The 19,560-nt window shown below is 32.6% G+C and overlaps 1 protein-coding gene across 1 annotated transcript; it reads left to right on the top strand.

Annotated features, from left to right (window-relative positions):
* Positions 1-132: 132 nt before the first annotated feature.
* Positions 133-19,196, top strand: LOC132718209 (PRELI domain containing protein 3B-like). The gene is made up of 6 exons (XM_060701853.1): positions 133-291; positions 11,203-11,371; positions 14,407-14,493; positions 17,203-17,273; positions 17,963-18,065; positions 18,736-19,196. The coding sequence occupies exons 1-6, from the start codon at positions 260-262 to the stop codon at positions 18,874-18,876; spliced, it is 603 nt and encodes a 200-aa protein (XP_060557836.1). The 5' UTR covers positions 133-259; the 3' UTR covers positions 18,877-19,196.
* The last annotated feature ends 364 nt before the right edge of the window (positions 19,197-19,560 follow it).

Raw genomic sequence — 19,560 nt, 5'->3', positions numbered from 1 at the left:
ATAATTCAATTCCATACTTAAAAAAATAACTCTGTGAACAACATTTTTCTTATATATTTCTTTTTCATTTTCAACATAAACTGGAATTTCATATTTTGGAAATTCAATACAGTTTTAATGAAAACTAGTCCCTGCGGATATAGATTTAAAAGATAGTTTTTTGGTTCTTCCTTTTTACGTAAAGGTCGTCGCGAACGTGACAGGCTTACCGGGAAGTAGGCAAGTTTTTCGTCTTTACAGTCGACCAGGGTACAAAAACATGAAAATTTGGAGTAAAGAGCATATATTTGAGTAAGTTTTATCATATTAATTTCTTAATTATTTACGTACTCAACACATTAAATTTAATATGCAACTAAATTTAAACTTTAATATTTTGCAATCATTCCCTGCTCACGTGTTGCCATTGACAGTGATCATTAGCTTGAAAACCAGACAGTTCATGGCATAGCAGATATGTCGAAAGTAATTGGTTTTAAAATCAAAATTATTTGCTCTTTGTCAAAAAAGTTATCCTTAGTTATGTAATGAAATCGTAGAAATTTCCAAGAACATTATACATTATAACCCCGACTGCTCAAAGAATCCCTACTAAGTCCGAAAGTAACTTAGGATGGTCCCCTATGGTACCACTGTTCTTATTATGTCCAGCAAATTGTACACATAAAAAGAACTTGTATTTACTATTTTAATAAATTGTGTTTAACTGTCGCATCTTGCCTTTAAAATACACCTGTCATTCATAGAAAAACTCAATGATTTAAATTAGAAACATCTATGGTCATTCAGCCATGTTTTGAATGGCAGCTTAAACGGAGAGCACTATGGTACCGTGGTTATGTAAATTGATGGCCCTTTTTGGCTTCAGTAGAACTTTTTCAATAAAATATGACGTCACTACAGTTTCAGCAGACGACCTTCACTTGTCAGAACATGAAATTATCAGTTTAACTGGTAAATGTGGGGTAAAATTTAAAAATATTTCCAACACACTCGGGTAGTTTTGGATTTTCCTATCAATGACAGAAATTTATTTAAAATGAAAATATTTCTAACAATTTTTATCCAAATTAAAAAAGCAGCACTTCCACTTTCACTTTAATGATGGAATCATTCAATTGGTCCCGTTCAGTGTGTAAAGAAACACATTTTCTGATTGCACCGGAATAGGCAAGGACGCGGTACCCGCGGGGAGTAGTATACATAGTTTTTTTTTTGTTATTATAAATTCTTTTAAGGCTCTAAGTGTTTTTGCTACTTTAGGCTGGCATTTCATCTATATGGGAATGTAAAAAACGAATGTTGAACAGAACTGTAAACAATTTTCTTTTGCCAGTAGAAATTTAAAAAACCGTTAAATGCCATGTTAGTGTGAAGTGCCACGCCAGGGTGAAAAGTGTGCATGCAGTCAATTTCTACATGAAGTGATATTTCACGCTCACGTCATTCGTAAATAACTTGTTGTCGGTATAAGCGTGAGGTGATTGAAAAGGTTACAGAATTTATCAGAAAATTCCATGTAAAATAATTGTTTTAGGAACCTTTGGGACATACCTCTACTAAATTAAAAGATTTAGAACTTGGTGAAGAACTCAAGAATCTAGTAAAGATTGAATCTTACTTTTGTTTGAACAAATAAATAATTTAATAGAAGTTTCATGTAAAAATAACCCTCACTGCTCATAATCATACTGACTCACCAATAAAACTAAACAGAAGAACAAAATAATTTCTTTATACGCATGCTAGAGGGATATATGAAATATTGTGCCCTTGAAATATCATGCCTCAAGTTTCATGTTCCAAAATTATGTTCATGTGGCACTCCAACCTCCAAACCAACCAAAAGCTTTTGTTATGTGGGAAGATTCCCTGAAAAGCAGTACCCATATTTTTTGTTTAAACTGTAAACTTGAAATGATATCATACAGTATTTTATAGATACTCACTACTATTTCAGTGTTTTTCCCCCTACTTTGGGAATGGAGCTGGTACCGGACAGATTGGGTGAAAAATCTATCGGTTGGACTCAAATTGGGAATTTTACATAAGATGCAAAATATTTTGTGGGGAATTTCTTTTATCCAGGACGACATGAAAATTATGCATAATAAACACTGTAAAACCATGTATTATTAACTTTAATGATTATTTTTGCTTCTTGAGGTTGAAAAAAAAATTGATAATCATAACAATTGTAATTTGTACATAAATAATGTTAAGGTGTGAAACACCAGGGTTTTTTTCCAGGATTTTGGGAACATGACCAATACCCATGGAATTGGGAATTTCAGCAATGTTTTGTTAAAATTTGGGAAAAATTGCATGACTTAAATTTTGCAGTGATTAAATGAATGCAAAGAATAACTGTCTAGGAAGGCATCTTCAAACTATTAAACACCATAACAGTGAAGAAGTCCTTATTTTCAAAGATTTTAGAATTTGTTATTAAATTTTTATGCCACCGCAGCATCTGCGATGCGGTGGCATAAAGTGATTCACCTGTGTGTATGTGTGTGTGTGTCTTTGTTTGTTTGTTTGTGTGTGTGTGTTATATAGATTATATAGTGAACTTAAAAAATCTTCTTGTGAAAAAACCACTAGTCCAATTTCAACCAAACTTGGCAGGATTGATCCTTGGGTGAAGGGGTTCCAAAGTTGTTCAAAGAATTTCATTCCATGCAGAAATCTGGTTGCCATGGCAACCAAAAGGAATTAAAAGAATAAATTTAAAAAATCTTCTTGTAAAGACCCAAAAGGCCTAGAGCTTAGATATTTTGCATAAGGCATTGTCTGGTAGACCTCTACCAAGATTGTTCAAATTATAGCCCTGGGGTCAAAATCGGCCCCGCCCCGGGGGTCATTGATTTTCACTATATGTACATATAGTAAAAACTTAAAATACCTTCTTGTAAAGACTGAAAAGGTCTAGAGCTTAGCAGGGCTAGCACTGGCAATTTTTTACTTTGAGCCAATTTTTCGCGGCCAAAATTGCCTGCCTGTATTTTATTTTCAAATCAGGCAATGGTACATCATGGGATATTTAGAAAAGCATTAACTATATCCAACTTAATTTTGGTAGCTACATTTTTATTACATTAACAAAATCTTACATATATGAGTATAATTTACAGTCAGTAATCATTATTTTAAGCTTAGAAGTCAGTAACTATAACATTTGCCAAAAGTTACATGTAGGCAACAAGGTTCCCTTAAAATCTAAGTCTGTGGCATGGTAGTGACATAAGGTCAATCTTTTTTTTTCAGGAATACTCTGTATGTCAAATAAATTCAATTTTATATTTTTGGAGCCATAATTAGGTCAGATTTCAGGGCCAAAATATCCTTCTTTCCCTTCTTTGTAGTTGCCCAATAAAGGCTGCTTCCCCAACCAAACTAGCCTCTTTTTTTCCCCCAGTTTGGTCCTCAAAATCTCCCAGTCTTTTGAAATTTCCCACAGAATTTAGAACAAAATTAAATGAGGTCTTTTACTGCCTTATTAGTATTTCCCACTGCTTTTTGATGTCCTTTTTTGAAGAACATTCCCACTGCTTTTTGCTTTTCTATTTTGAAGATTTTGTTAAAATTTTGTGTTAAATTTGAGACCTCTTTTTTCCCCAAGAAAAAGGCCGAAACCTCTTCCTCAAAAATGGTGTTTTGGCCGCAATAACACCCCCTCCCACCACCACAAAAAATCAACAACAATAACTCTATCATCAACAACGATAAAATTTACTGGTCAAGTTGCCAACGGCAGAACATAATTTGTCGCCATTTCATACCCAAAATGCTGATTTGATTAGTGATAATCATGAGATGCCGCTAGTTATTGTTTCATTTTGAATATTAAGACCAATTATCCAGTGCATATTCAACAATCTGACACAGGTATTTTTCACACCAATTTGAATTAGTGTCGTATTTATCAGCTGATAAACATGTAAACATACCCTGAGGTCAGTGTATTAGACTGTGTTACTGTTCATATCAATATTTCGTTCGGAAAGGAAGTTACAAATATAAACCAGTCAATGACCCACAAAAAGTAGACTGTGTCGCTGTGTTTTGAGATAAGAAGTGATAAAACGGAAGTTGTAGATGGAAAACCAGATGTGTACTTTTCCATTCTTAAAATAGAAAAAGCTAAATTTAGACTGGAGATTCCAAAAGTCATACTTTTCGAAAGTTTGAGCCAATCGTGATTTTCTTGAGCCAATTTAATTATTTTGGAGCCAATTTGCTCATTGGCTCCTGCCAGCGCGAGCCCTGGCTTAGATATTTTGCATAAGGCATTGTCTGGTAGACCTCTACCAAGATTGTTCAAATTATAGTCCTGGGGTCAAAATTGGCCCGGCCCCAGGGGTCATTGATTTTCACTATATGTACATATAGTAAAAACTTAAAATACCTTCTTGTAAAGAACCAAAAGGCCTAGAGCTTAGATATTTTGCATAAGGCATTGTCTGGTAGACCTCTACCAAGATTGTTCAAATTATAGCCCTAGGGTCAAAATTGCCCCTGCGCCGGGGGTCATTGATTTTCACTATATGTAGATATAGTAAAAACTTAAAATACCTTCTTGTAAAGACCCAAAAGTCCTAGAGCTTAGATATTTTGCATAAGGCATTGTCTGGTAGACCCTTACCAAGATTGTTCAAAGTATAGCCCTGGGGTCAAAATCGGCCCCGCCCCGAGTGTCATTGATTTTCACTATAATTTTATGTACATATAGTAAAAACTTAAAATACCTTCTTGTAAAGACCCAAAAGGCCTAGAGCTTAGATATTTTGCATAGGGCATTGTCTGGTAGACCCTTGCCAAGATTGTTCAAATTATAGCCCTGGGGTCAAAATCGGCCCCGCCCGGGGGGTCATTGGTTTTCCTTATATGTATATAGTAAAAACTTATAGTAAAAACTTTAAAAAAAATTCTTCTAGCAATTGACAAATGCTAGAGGTTAGATATTTTGCATGAAACATTGTGAAGTGAACTTCTAGCAAGATTGTTGTTGAATTATAGCCCTGGTGTCAAAATTGCCCCCGCCCCAGGGGTCATTGATTTTAAATATATATATAGTAAAAAATCTTATTGTCTGAAGGTACAAGGCTTAGAGCTTTAATATTTGTTAAATGATATCATCTATAGGAACTCTACCAAAGTTGTTCAAATTTTGCCTCTAGTGTCAAAATTAGCCCTGCCCCGGGGGCCATAGGTTTTCCTTATATGTATAAAGTAAAAACTTAAAAAATCATCTTCTTTAAATTTACAAAGACTAGAGTTAATATATTTTCAATGAAACATTATGTAGTGAACCTCTAGCAAGATTGTACAAATTATAGCCCTGGGGTCAAAATTGGCCCCACCCCCAAGGGTCATTGATTTTCACTATGTACACATACTAAAAAAATAAAAAATATTTTTGTCTGAAGGAACAAGGGATAGAGCTTTGATGTTTGCTATATAATATCATCTATAGGTCCTCTACTAAAGTTGTTCAGATTTTCCCCCTGGTGTCAAAATTGGCCCTGCCCGGGGGCAGTGATTCTCATTATGTACACATAGTAAAAACAGAAAATAAAACAAATGTTTTCTGAATGGGAGAAAGCTACAGCTTAGATATTTGACTTGAAATGTTGTTTGGTGGACCTGTATCAAGATTGTTTTGAATTAAACCCTTGGGTCCAAAATTTTGCCTTGCCCAAGGGGATAGTGACCTACTTTCTTGTCCTTTGATGTACAGCAATGAAATTTTGACCATGTGCACAGTTTTAGTTGTAAAATTGAACTTTGATATCAGGTGACCTAGATTTTGTTGATGTGACCTACTTTCTTGTCCTTTGATGTACAGCTATGAAATTTGAGCCCTGTGCACAGATTAAGATGTAAAGTGAACTTTGATTTCAGCTGACCTAGATTTTGACAAAGTGTCTTACTGTGTTGTCCTTTTGATGTAGTCATGAAATTTAGGCTGTGTGAAATATGACCTTAATTCACCACCAAATTCACTAGACTGGAGTGCATTGATATATTCCTACTCTGATCTTTTATTGAGTTAACATTAGATTTAACCACTTATCTGATAATAAGAATAAGATAGGTCAGGGATCTATGCTTTATGACAATCTTCAAAATTGTAAAGAAACAAAAAAATCTGTTCCTACACTACTATTTAGTGTTGTATTAATGCGGTGGCATAGCATTTTTCTCAAATGCAATCTTGTAACTTTCAATTGGGAATTTTTTCCTGTGGATTGGGAAAATAATATACTATTTTTTAATGGGAATATGACCGAATATCGGCTATAAAATAAGGCAAAAAAAATCCCTGAACACTAAAAGTAGTACAAATATCACTCATGTGGTTATACTTGGTTTTTATTCCATTTTCACTTATCAATGGCATTTCTGTTTTTGTTTACCGATTTTGAGGAAATTTTCAGTGTTATTTTGGGAATTTATCAGTCATGAATTGGGAAATTTGTTGTCTATTTTCTATTGGGAATGGTGCCGTTCTTCGGCATCTGACAGTTTTATCAGGAAAAAAACACTGTATTTAAGTGTTTGAGCAGCATTTTGTATTCATTATTTCTAGGAATCTTATTTTGATTTGTTTTATTATTAAATTATCAGTCTAAGGTGTTTCAACAAATTGCTGACCAGTGTTTCCACCCTTGCCAAGGCAAAAAATTTTACAATATATACAAACTCTACCTCCGTCTTTAGGACTTAGTTCTAGAGCCCACCATGATGTTGACATCAGCAACAACATGTATATCATAAAATTCGAATATTTTAGTGCAAATTGCAGAAATGTTATTACAGCAAAACACTAACTATATTTTTTAAGAAAAGTTAAAATTACAAATTTTATGCCATTTCAAGTATTCGAATTCATGCAGCAGGGTTTCATAAATACAAGGATTGCCGCTACCTCGAGCACATCGATATCCATCTCCCTTGACAAATAGGTCATTTTGGACCACGGCCATTTGGCATTCATTTTGTGATATTATTGCCATAAATAATTGTTGATTTTTTTTGTTTTTATATACAGTAAAATTCCTATTAAACGCCCCGAAGGCTAAACAATTTCCAAAAGGGGGGCTATTATTACAACACAGTAATAATACTGTAAATACATTTAGTGTTAGCAAGTGTTGGTAATAACATTAAAAAGTGTTAAGGTTTTAAAGTTCTTATTATACATATGTCATTTTGTGTTTACTATAAAATAAAATGGATTCTGAATGATTGAATAAAATGATGGCTTTAATTATGAGTTCAGCACTGATCATCAGATGAGTAGATTGTCTCTGCTCATTCAAGATGGCCGCCATTTTCAAAATGGCCGCCATACACATTTGACATACATACTAGCTCATTCATTCCAATTTTTAGTAGAGACCTTTAACTAACACCAAAAGCATGCATATAGTTTCTCCTTTTCAAAAATTTAAATCTTACAAAATTTCTCTTTCATACCTCTTCCAAATCCAAGATGGCGTCCAATATGGCCGTCGATTTTGTGCAAAACTGTTATATTATTTTTATAGTAAAATTTGATGCACAAATTATGTTTATTATGATAAAAAGTGTTTAAACATATCAAAGATAATCAAATTATATGTTAATTTCAATAAAAGTAAACATTTTAAAAGTTTGTGTCTTAGAAATATCTTTCAGAAAGATCAAGAAAAAAATCCATTTTTTTCATATTGTTCAAATTTGATTTCCTTAATTAAGGTACAAAGTTAAAAAAGTTACTTTATATCTTAAACTGGAATTGACATTCCATTAATATCATGTGTTTATTGTTAAAAATGTAAGAAAAACATTAAATCTGTAGGTTTTATATTTTGTGAAAGTGGGTGGGGTAATTTTATACGGTAATTATTGTAAAAGAAAAAAACAACAGAAAATAAACATAGCTAAGTTCATTCTATTTATTTGCCTTTATGCTTTTCTATGAATTCTAATGCAAATGTTCCAACTTAAAAAGTAGTTTTTATTGGATGAAAGTATTTTTGTTTTCCTTCGGGCCAAGTGGCTAAGCAAGAAATGCACATACAAACATGTGTATACATTCAGTTATTAAATTTGGTTGCATGATAATTTTTGTTTCAATATATTTGATATCATATATTAATTGTTAATTGTAAAGACATATAAGAAGACAATAAATCAACTAAAGTGCTTAAAATAGCAAGCATGTACATGAATGTAAGGTATAAAGGTAATCCATAAACGCATATTTTTGTCTCCTTCACAATTTTATATTTATAATATAAACATGGCTTAAAAGCCAACAAAATGTATATGATGTGAAACAGATATATCAATGATATGGCCTGGCCTGCATGCAGTTTTTTGGAAAGCTAAGATACAAAGTAAGTGTATTTCCTAAAGTAATCGTATCTCTTTTTTTTTCTTTCAATAAGAGGGAATAATGACCCTGGATCACTCACCTAAGATCATTGTTGGAAAAAAGGTAACAATATCGTTTTGGGAGTGTCAATTATGTCAGAACACATGATTTGTGTCATAATTGAATGCGGTTGCGTTTAAAAGAAACATGCTCAATATCTAGTTTCAATTTTTTCACACGAGAGAACTTTAATAACATTATTCATATATTTGTTTATATAAACTTAGTAAATTTTGACCATGTTGACCATGATATATCAAATATTTGTAGAGTATAACACAATTATGATGATACATGATTAATGTCTATGCGTCAGATTGAGATACTGTTGGTTAGGAGTAGGAGAAAACAGATTTAATACATTAGTCTTAGTAAATTAAGTGATACTCATTGCAAAACCATTTTAGACTGCAGTAGCATCATACATTCAAATGTATGCATGTTATATCAGGCTACATCCCAAATATCTTAGTTAAAGTCATTGTAGTTTTACACTTGATATTTTAATGTGTTTTCCTATACAAGACTGTGAACCCAGGTGGCTCTATGAGCACGGTACATTAAATATGTTGATAAAGACACAAGGTGGGGCTACATGCTTAGTACCTGTGCTCTGTGCATTTTTATTTTTGAGAAGATTTTTAATTTTGCATGTACACACTTAATGATCCAAAAGTGTTTCATGTAACTTTAAAAGAGGTCTTCTTTACTTGGCAAGGTTTCATGGTGACTATCTAAGCTCTAGGCATTGTAGTTTCTTTGTTTGTTGATTTTTTTAAAAATAACAACAAAAAAAACTTCAATAAGATTCCCTACACAGGTCTTTAAAAACTGTGTTCCTCGTGAGGGCATTTAAATCATACTCCTGCAGTCCAAAATGGCTTTACCTGTCACTTTGTTTACATTGACTTATATATTAAAATTCTTCTCCGAAAATACAGTGTACAGAGAAGAAAATATATTGTATATCATCACATTGTGATGCTATATAAACTATTTTGGCATAGGGTCAAAATCACTTAGTTTACATGGACTCATATTGGAAATTTAGTTATATGAGTCTTTTTGTAGTTCTGAGAGCCTAGTTATTGGGCATGTTTCTTTTCAAATAGTATATAAATCATGACTGTATTTGGTGAAAAAAGATACTCCTTATATGATTTAAGCATTCTTCAGTATTAAAGAATTATAGATCTTAAAATTCCAGCAGTGGATCTTAGGCGAGTGATCTAGGGTCAACTATTCTCTATTGTTTAATGGGGAAAATAAAGTATGAATACATTTAGTTTATATTCCAAATCATAAGCTATGTTATGTGGGTCAAGCGGTTTTATTGATACATATTTTAGCACACATAGATAATATGATGTATCAGTCGCCTTAATTTTTGTTTCTTTTGAAAATATCATGTCTACATAAGTTATCAGAAATGGACAGTACTAACTCAATTATACTTGGTTACAAAGATGTGCAAGTAAATATAACTTTGAATCATTCTGTTACAAGCTTTTAGCAAGACTAAATTATCCAGGAAATAATTTTATTCATAAATAGACAACATTTCACTCAGGTCCAGTCATGATTTTATCTAACATATGGTTCGTTGATGAATAGTCATGTCTTCTTTCTGTACAATTGTCAAATTATATTAAGAATGTTGAAACAACTTATATAATGCAAACACATTTAATATTAAACTGAATGTATACATATGAGTGTATCTGCATTTATTGATATTTAAGTACACCCTCTAGACCTGAAGGAAGACAAAAATACCTTAATACAATAAAATACTTTTACAGTGACTATTTGCATAAGAATTCATAAAACACGTTATTTTGTACTACAATTGTCTGATAAGTTTACCCCACCCACTTTGAATAAGTATAAAACCTTCACATTTTTTGTTTTCGTTACAATTATACAATAAAACAAAGTGTTGATTCAATATCAAATACACTTTAAGAAACTATGTAACTTTTGGAATTTTGTACATAGACCTAGAAAACCATGTTAGAGAAAAATGCAAAAAGTGGCACTTTTTCTTTGATATTGTTAAAGATTTTTTTGTACAAAAAATTAAAAACATGACTTACAATGTGGTTAACCTAAAATTTGATTTTTGTTCTAATAAGTTTAACAATTTTATATGGAAATAAGCATACTGTGTGCAAAAAATTATACTACAAAAGAGATATATCAGTTTTCATTAAAATTGGCAGCCATATTGGACGCCATCTTGGATTCTGAAGAAATATGCAAGCGAAATTGCTTAAAGATTTAAAAATTTGAAAAGGGAAACTATAATGCATGCTTTGGTGTAAGTTTCAAGTCTGTACAAAAATTTGGAATGAATAAGCTATTATGTACGTCAAATTTATATGGCGGCCATCTTGAAAATGGCGGCCATCTTGAATGAGCAGAGATATTTTTGGGCCCACTTCACTTTTGAAATCTACATGGTCTAAAGATAATTTCCTGAAAGTTTCATGCTTGTATCACAATTTGCACTATTTTGACAGCAGAGACCTTATTTCCCGCCCCACTATATCAAGAAGCCTGGGGGGGCCTTTTACGGTATTATTTGTTAGTTATTTTGAAAAGACCGGTACTTTTTGAATCAATATTTACCGGTAAAATATAAAACTGTTTTCGGTACGGTATCAAATTGTTAATTTTTTATTTTTTGTAATATCATTACATATTTACTGACTGTATATGTGTAATTAGGTCTCTGAAGAAAAGTGCTGTAAAATTGTGTGGTTAATTTTTTCCAGTAATCCTTGGGAACTAGTGGCAAGGGCTCAATGGAGAAAATATCCCAACAAATTTAACCAGGCAGTTGAAGGCATTGATGTTGTGGACAGAAGAATAGATGAAAAAGGTGTTTTGAAAACTCATCGTCTGTTAAGCACGAAATGGGGTATTCCAGGTTGGGCCACTAAGGTAATTAAACATAGAAAATAAAGCTTATTCATCTGACAGTAAGAAATTGCACATTTGGCAGGGTTGCAGTGTGCCATAAATGACTGATTTGCAGTATTTATCACCATATTTCTAAATTATTTGGTATTTCGAGGATTTTAAGTTCTGTTTTCAATGTGTAAATTACTTTCTTTGATCAGAATATTTTATTGTTAAACACATTTTCAAAAAAAATCATGAAATTTAGCCTGAATCTTGAGGCATACTGCTATAAAGCACGTTATTATCTTTCATAAAAAAAAACATACACAGATCATTTTGGAGATTTAAGTCAGAAACAGTGATATTTATTTACTACTTTGTACATCTTGGTGTTCAGCATAATTAATGGTATTGCTGGTAAAAAATGAAACTGTTAAGTAAGTTTGAAAGATTACATGCATTGTATTTTCTATTCAAATGCAGGTTTACATATTTGAGCAGCGTCACGACAAAACCAACGTAATGCGTTTGCGACCAGCATGGATCCAGACCAGCCTGCGCATCCACGCAGTCTGATCAGGATCCATGCTGTTCGCTTACAAGCCCTATTACAAGTAGAGAAACTGATAGCGAACAGCATGGATCCTGATCAGACTGCGCGGATGCGCAGGCTGGTCTGGATCCATGCTGGTTGCAAACCCACTATGTTGGTTTTGTCATGACGCGGCTCATTTATTGGTATTATTGAAACATGATGTGAAAATTTACAGGTTTTGGGTACGTCTGGCCTAGTATATGCCAGAGAGATCTCTGTTTTTGATCCTATTACACGATATATGCACATCAGATCGTGTAATGTGAGTAAAATGAGAAGAGTGTTTTACACACAGGCTGATAAGTGAAACAAGTCTGAAGAAAATTTTCAAGAATTGCATTTCATATTAGCTATTTTTATTCTTTTTCTTAGCCACTAAAATAAAGTTTGGATATTAAGAAGTTTGTATTAAAGATACATGTATAAACTAAAGTTAGTTGTGTTAAAATGATTTTTAGAAATAAATTTATGTATGATTTTATTGTCATAATCATTTGAAATAAGTGGAATTCAAATAAAACAATATTTGTAAATTAGATATTAAAGTTAACTGATAAGTATTTACTTGCCAGTCTGTAGGTAAAATACAGTTCCTGGTGTATTTTCTAAGGCTTTCCTTGCATGAACTGAACTAAAGATGATCCATCCATCATTTTGTACAAGCACATCTATGCACTGTTGTATTTATGTGCCTCTTTCTTACTGTGCTTAAACCATGTGACTATTTTGTCCCATGCTTTTCGTTACAAATTTTTGTTTAATCTGCATTGTTTACATGGATAAAGTGTAGAGCCCATACTGCTCATTCTAATCTAGAGTAATCCATTTATGTAGAATGTTTCTTGGGGAAAATGTAGTATATTTCTTTCAGAAGTGAAGCCACATGAGTTTCTGAATGTTCCAACACACCATCTCTGTTGATTTTCTCAAGAAACATTTTATGGGTTGGGTACTCACAAAAAACGAGCCGACTACACTTTATCTCGTGAAAATAAGAACATTGAAATATATTTTTTTTAAAAAGTACAGAAGAAAATACAATATGTGCTGCCTTATATTGGTTTTCTGCCCCACGCAGATCACAGGGAAGTCATCAAAGGAGAGACATAGAGGATATTTGTTTAGTTCAGTGTAAGATCGGAATATATTTCAGCGAGTGAGTCCCAAAAGGTATATTTCACGAGTGGCACAGCCACGAGTAAAATATGAACTTTTGGTGTTCATGAGGAGAAAATATTTCGATCTTTCCCTATACTTAACAAATTTCTGTTTATTATATGCAAAGAAATGTTTAAAAAGACATTTAACCTAATACTAAATGAAAAGCGCGCCAAATTATAATACAAGTGACATCATTTACGACATCACATCATTAAGTTTGTTTCCAGTTCTGTGCACGCTGGTATTTCACTGAAACAACGTAAGGGGCTTAAACTCAAAACAGTGAAATTATCAAATTGATAATTTCACTGTTTGAAACAGTGAAATTATCAGTTTTACATTTCACTGATATATTTCTATAAACCACCAAAAAGCATGTAATGAAACTTGGTAAAGGTTAGGCTTATGATAAGGTATAACCCAGAACTTTTACCTGCGACAACTTGTTCTAATATCTTAAAAGTAAGGAAAAAAAAGGTTTGTAATTCAAAGCAGGACTAATGTAACAGTCAAAGAGTGAAAAATGAAATAAAAGACTAGTGTTACTGGAGAAAAAAACATGTGAGTAGTTGATGGATGGATCACCATATCATTTCACCATAAATGTTATTTTGTTTTGTGTTTTTGCTCACCAGAGTAATGAGTAACTTACAAGCTTGAAATTATAAACCTGTAAATGATTAGTGTTATAATTTCCTATCTATGCAAACAATTAAAATCAGGTCAGCCTTTGACATGTATAATAGGATGGTCTTCCATGGCCAAGAGTCAGGTTGTTACTTAAAACTACTTGCCCATTCCTGTTAGTGTTGTATGTTCAAATCCTTGCAGGGTCTTTGAATATTTCAAAGCAAGGAAGTTAATATTCGGCTAGCTTACAGAATGTCATTGATTGTACACAAGTGCCTCAGTGCTTAGGTATGAAATAATACAAGGAGGAACACCTCCATCAGGAAAGGCACCATACAACATTTAAGATTGTCATTGTTCATTAAAACTCGGCAAACAAAAGGCTGATCTGACTTTTCTATACTGCTAATCACACAAGTTTTCAAATTGTCGGTACTGAAATCCCTCCAAATAATATTGGACTGCCCCACATATAAAACAAAAAACAACTTTATATTCAATGTAAATATTTGCCCGACATATTAAGAATGTTATTATTTCATTTCGATCTTAATAGCTGTGATTTACTGTTACTCTTGTGAGCTATATTAAGTTTTATTCATTTTTTTTTTGTATGCAAGTACTGTTATTGTACATTGGTTTTTCTATTTTTGTTTCTATTTTGATATGTATTTTTTCGTTGTCACAGATAGTAGGATCTGATGGTATTGGCCATGCAAGTGAACACTCAACTGTTGATCCCAAGAACAAAACCATGGAATTAAAAACACGCAATGTATGTTGTATTGTGTTTTTCAATATTTTCCTTTTATTTTGCTTAATTTTTTTGTCTTAGTCTATAAAGTTGTATTTATTTGAAAAAGCTTTTTTATGCCCCCACAATGTGGGAGCATATAGCGTTGCACTTGTCCGTCCGTCCGTCAGTCAGTCCGTCAGTCCGTCCGAACGTCCCGAAATCTTGTGAACGCAACTCCTCTTAAACCGGATGGCAGATTTTGCTTAAACTTACAGGGATGAACAACCTTAATGTGTAGATGGTAGTAAAGGAAGGAATTTTTGCTGCGACCAAATTTAACAGAATTATGGCCCTTTGTTGATTTTTTCACTAGATACTATGTAGAAATTTTGTGAACGCAACTCCTCTTAAACCGGATGGCAGATTTTGCTTAAACTTACAGGGATGAACAACCTTAATGTGTAGATGGTAGTAAAGGAAGGAATTTTTGCTGCGACCAAATTTAAGAGAATTATGGCCCTTTGTTGATTTTTTCACTATATACTATGTAGAAATTTTGTGAATGCAACTCCTCTTAAACCGGATGGCAGATTTTGCTTAAACTTACAGGGATGAATAACCTTAAGGTGTAGATGGTAGTAAAGGAAGGATTTTTCGCTGCGACCAAATTTAACAGAATTATGGCCCTTTGTTGATTTTTTTTATTATATACTATGTAGAAATTTTGTGAACGCAACTCCTCTTAAACCGGATGGCAGATTTTGCTTAAACTTCCAGGGATTAACAACCTGAATGTGTAGATGGTAGTAAAGGAAGGAATTTTTGCTGCGACCAAATTTAACAGAATTATGGCCCTTTGTTGATTTTTAGTTTTCAACTTGTGGCACATGTAGTCCAAAAAATATTTGACCTAGAGTCATTAGATTGACAGAACAGTGGCGTGTGGGGGCATCCGTGTCCTATGGACACATTTCTAGTTCTTCATCTCTCATGAGTTCAAGTGGATTGAAAATAAGTTTTGGCTGTAATTGTAAATTTATGGAATCTTCATTTTGGGGATTTTGACATGGAAAATTCATTAAAATTCCTTAAAATTGTGGAAAGTGGAACAATGTCCTAGTTTTGGTCGAATATGCTTTAGACAAATCACATTTGCGTTCTTTATTATTGCACGATTTCAGAATATATTTTACTTTCAAAACTTAAGTATTGCATTGTTTCCTATATGGATTTTTTAGCTCGTGAACCTGTCACAAAGTGACAGGGTGAGCTTTTGTGATCGCTTTTCGTCCGTCCGTAAACTTTTACTTTAAATGACATCTCCTCATAAACCACTAAGCCAATTTCATCCAAACTTCACAGGAATGTTCCTTTGGTGGTCACCTTTAAAAATTGTTCAAAGAATTTTAATTCCATGCAGAACTCTGGTTGCCATGGCAACCAAAAGAAAAAACTTAAAAAATCAACTTTTAAAAAACCCTAAGAGCTAGAGCTTAGATATTTGGCATGAAACATCTTCTAATAAGTTTCTACCAAGTTTGTTCAAATAAAAGCCCTGGGGTCAAAATTGGCCCCGCCCCAGGGGGTCATTGATTTTCCCTATATGCATATAGTAAAAACTTAAAAAATCTTCTTTTAAAGAACCCAAAGAGCTAGAGCTAAGATATTTAGCATGACACATCTTCTAATGGGTGTCTACCAAGTTTGTTCAAATAAAAGCCCTGGGGTCAAAATTGGCCCCGTTCCGGGTGTCATTGATTTTCCTTATATGTGTATAGCAAAAACTTAAAAATCTTCTTTGAAAAAACCCAAATAGCTAGAGTTTAGATATTAAGCATGAAACATCTTCTAGTAAGTGCCTACAAAGTGTGTTCAAATAAAAGCCCTGGGGTCAAAACTGGCCCGCCCCAGGGGTGTCATTGATTTTAACTATATGTGTATAGTAAAAACTTAAAATTTTAAAAAAAACCAATGAGCTAGAGCTTAGATGTTTAGCATGAAACATCCTCTTATTGGTGTCTACCAAATTTGTTTAAATAAAAGCCCTTGGATTAAAATTGGCCCTGGGGGGGGGGGGGGGGAGTAGATTGTTGTTTTTCATTATATGTGTGTAGTAAAAACTAAACATCGTGAAACATCTTCTAATGGGTGTCTTCCAAGTTTGTTCAAATAAAAGTCCTGGGGTTTAAACTGGCCCCGCTCCGGGTGCCTTTATACAGGTGAGTGACCTCAGGGCCATCATGGCCCTCTTGTTTATTGTTTTCAGCAATTTGCATAAACTCTTGATCTTGGGATTTAAATTTTAAAATAAATGGTTGTTTAGCGTGTAATTGTGTTTTAATTCCTGATTGTAATTAAAGTCTTCTTGTATTGTCACCAGTTACTTAAAGAATTTTGTTAAGTTATATTATTACTTTCTATGCCCTAACATTAGTAGCTCAGTAGGGTTTGGGTTTTCCTGCTTGTGAGTCTTACTATAGAAATTTTGACAATAATATTTTCATTTAAATTCTTATTGAGAGTACAACAAGAATGGAAGGTAAGCTTTCATTTTAATCTCTGAGATTCTATTTAATTTTTCTATATGAATTATTTATATTACATAACACGTGTATTGATATGAAGGCGAAATGCCTTTGGTCAATTTTACTAAACTGGCCAGAAAAAGCTATGTTGACTTCACCAAAAGTAAATGATTACTTTATATAATTGTCTTTTGGTTTTTAAGTTTCACCTGTTTCATTTCAGTTGACATTTTGCAATATGATAACAATAGATGAAACACTTGTGTACTCTCCCCATCCAGAAGACAAGAATAAGTAAGTTCACTTAAATGATGACTCTAATATATCTAAATTACCTAGGTAAAAAAGACATTTTTATTCAGCAGCAATAAATTCCAAAGAATCATATTTGATAATTTGACTTGTATATTTGTAAATATAGTTTAGCCAAGGTTTATAACTGTTATGACAAACAAACTAAATTTGTTTGTAACCGTTACTGAAAAAAAATTATAAGAATTTTTTACAGTTTGTAAAGATAGGTGAGCTAAGTCAGTAAAAAGTATAGATTTCATTTTACTTCAGGTATTAGGCTCTGTGTTATTTGATTTTAGCTTAACTTTTTATGTGGGCACTGACCAGGCCTTCTTTTCCTAATAGATAAAGTTACTTCCAGTAAACAAAGGCATTCCCAATGCCAAAATACTTGGTTGTTATTTTCTGATTAAGAAACAAAAATTTTAGGAGGCCTTGATTTTGAGGTTTGTGTCATCGGGGGATATTTGCTTAAAAATTTCTTTTCCTTAGAATTAAAGAGCTAAGATGAAATGTCACAAGTCTAAACATGTATCATTCTTTCTTACCTAGGATGAATCAAATTTTTGAAGTCATATATCAAATAGTGTGCATTTCAGTATGGTGAGACATTACAGTAAAACTGATAGCAGTATCATATATGATTTTGACATTTCCTTAGGGTGTTAATCATATATTAACAATTTCAGGACTTGCTTAAAGCAGGAAGCTGTGATCAATGTTAAAGGTATCCCATTTGGCAGCTACATTGAATCATTTGTTTGTGACAATATATCAAAGAATGCATCCAAGGTGAGTACAATAGATTGATAGGTATTTATTTTTAACAATGCTTTTTTTCACTTTAAAGGGAATGGTGGAAGGGCTATTGGTAGGGGGGAAAATGTGTCGTGGACGGGGAAAAGGGAAATCTAGAAACAGATACAATACTATGTTTTATGTTAATTGTGATGCAATACAATACATTTTCCAAACTACAATGTCTCTCTTGTCCCACCCATGAACAAATTATTGTTTTTACTTCTGTACAAAATTCTGTTTCAAAAATAGGGGGAAAAATATATATACTTTTTAAAGAGGGGATTTTTTTTCCTCAATTGGCGCTTAAAATACTGTTATGATTCATTGAGTCCCAAAGGTCTAAAACAGCAGATTGAAAATATTACACAGATGAATTTAGGGACCTTAAAATGAAAAATATGCTAAAGGTAATGAAACTATTATAAAAATTTATTTAAAAATTGATTTAGTATGATTCTAAGCCAAATTAAGTTAAATGTGTAATAACCTTTCATTTTTAGACAATTTTGCGCCGTATAAATTATTGTTCTGATCTAAAGAAAGCTACTCTGGTATATATATTAAGGAAACACAAGTTATGTCATGTATGTGTTAAATGTATGACAGACAAGTTATGGATTATGTGCAGGAACGTTAACAATTCAACTGATTTACATTTTAGGGACGAGAAGCGATGGACCATGTTATAAATGTTATACAGATGGAAACCAGAGATTTACAATTAAGAGCTCAACAAGCCATGGAAACTATCAACCTTAATTTCGAGGCCATGGAATCGAACAATCTCAGTTTCGAAGTTTGACGAGAAAACAATCTAGGGTCTTCCAATTCTAAATCATGGTTTCATCATCTGCTTGAGATTAACCAAGATCTGATCCTGAAAAAAAGTGATTTTTCAAATCTTGTTAATGTTTGAAATCATCATCTGAAGACTGTGCCTCTAAGTTGACAATGAATTGTTTATCATCTTAAAACCCATATGTGGACCATAAAGAATCTGTTATGTGTAAAGTTACAAGTTTCTTAGTTATTTTTATAAGATAGCTTCAAAATGGACACATATCAACTGCTGATTAATGCTGATAGATATATTAAATCTTTATACTAATCAAAGTATATTTACTAGTGCTTATTGTCACTTATTTCATCAGATACTTAAATAACAAAGAACTTTAATGGTTAAGAAAACATAACCAAATACTTTTACAACAAGCTAAATATTGAAATTTGAAAAATCATGATTACGAAAGAATTGATTTTTTACAAAATAGATTTTTTTGTCTATAAGTAGGAAACATGGTTATTTTAGTAAAATTTTAAGTATTCTAAAAGGTTGACTGCATCATTTACAAATATTTATGTTTTTGGATGTCCAAAAAACTGTAATAAATATTGATTTCTTTGGAACAAACATTCTTGTGACCTTTATTAAAAGTAAATTTCAAAGCACAAGTCTATATAAGTCTGTAACATAATTAGTTTTTAC

This window comes from Ruditapes philippinarum, unplaced genomic scaffold (genome assembly GCF_026571515.1).
Source record: "Ruditapes philippinarum isolate M1 unplaced genomic scaffold, ASM2657151v2 ctg10014_1_1_1_1, whole genome shotgun sequence".
Classification (NCBI taxonomy): domain Eukaryota; kingdom Metazoa; phylum Mollusca; class Bivalvia; order Venerida; family Veneridae; genus Ruditapes; species Ruditapes philippinarum.
The sequence above is the reverse complement of the archived record's forward strand: the minus strand, read 5'-3'. Positions and strand labels throughout refer to the sequence as shown.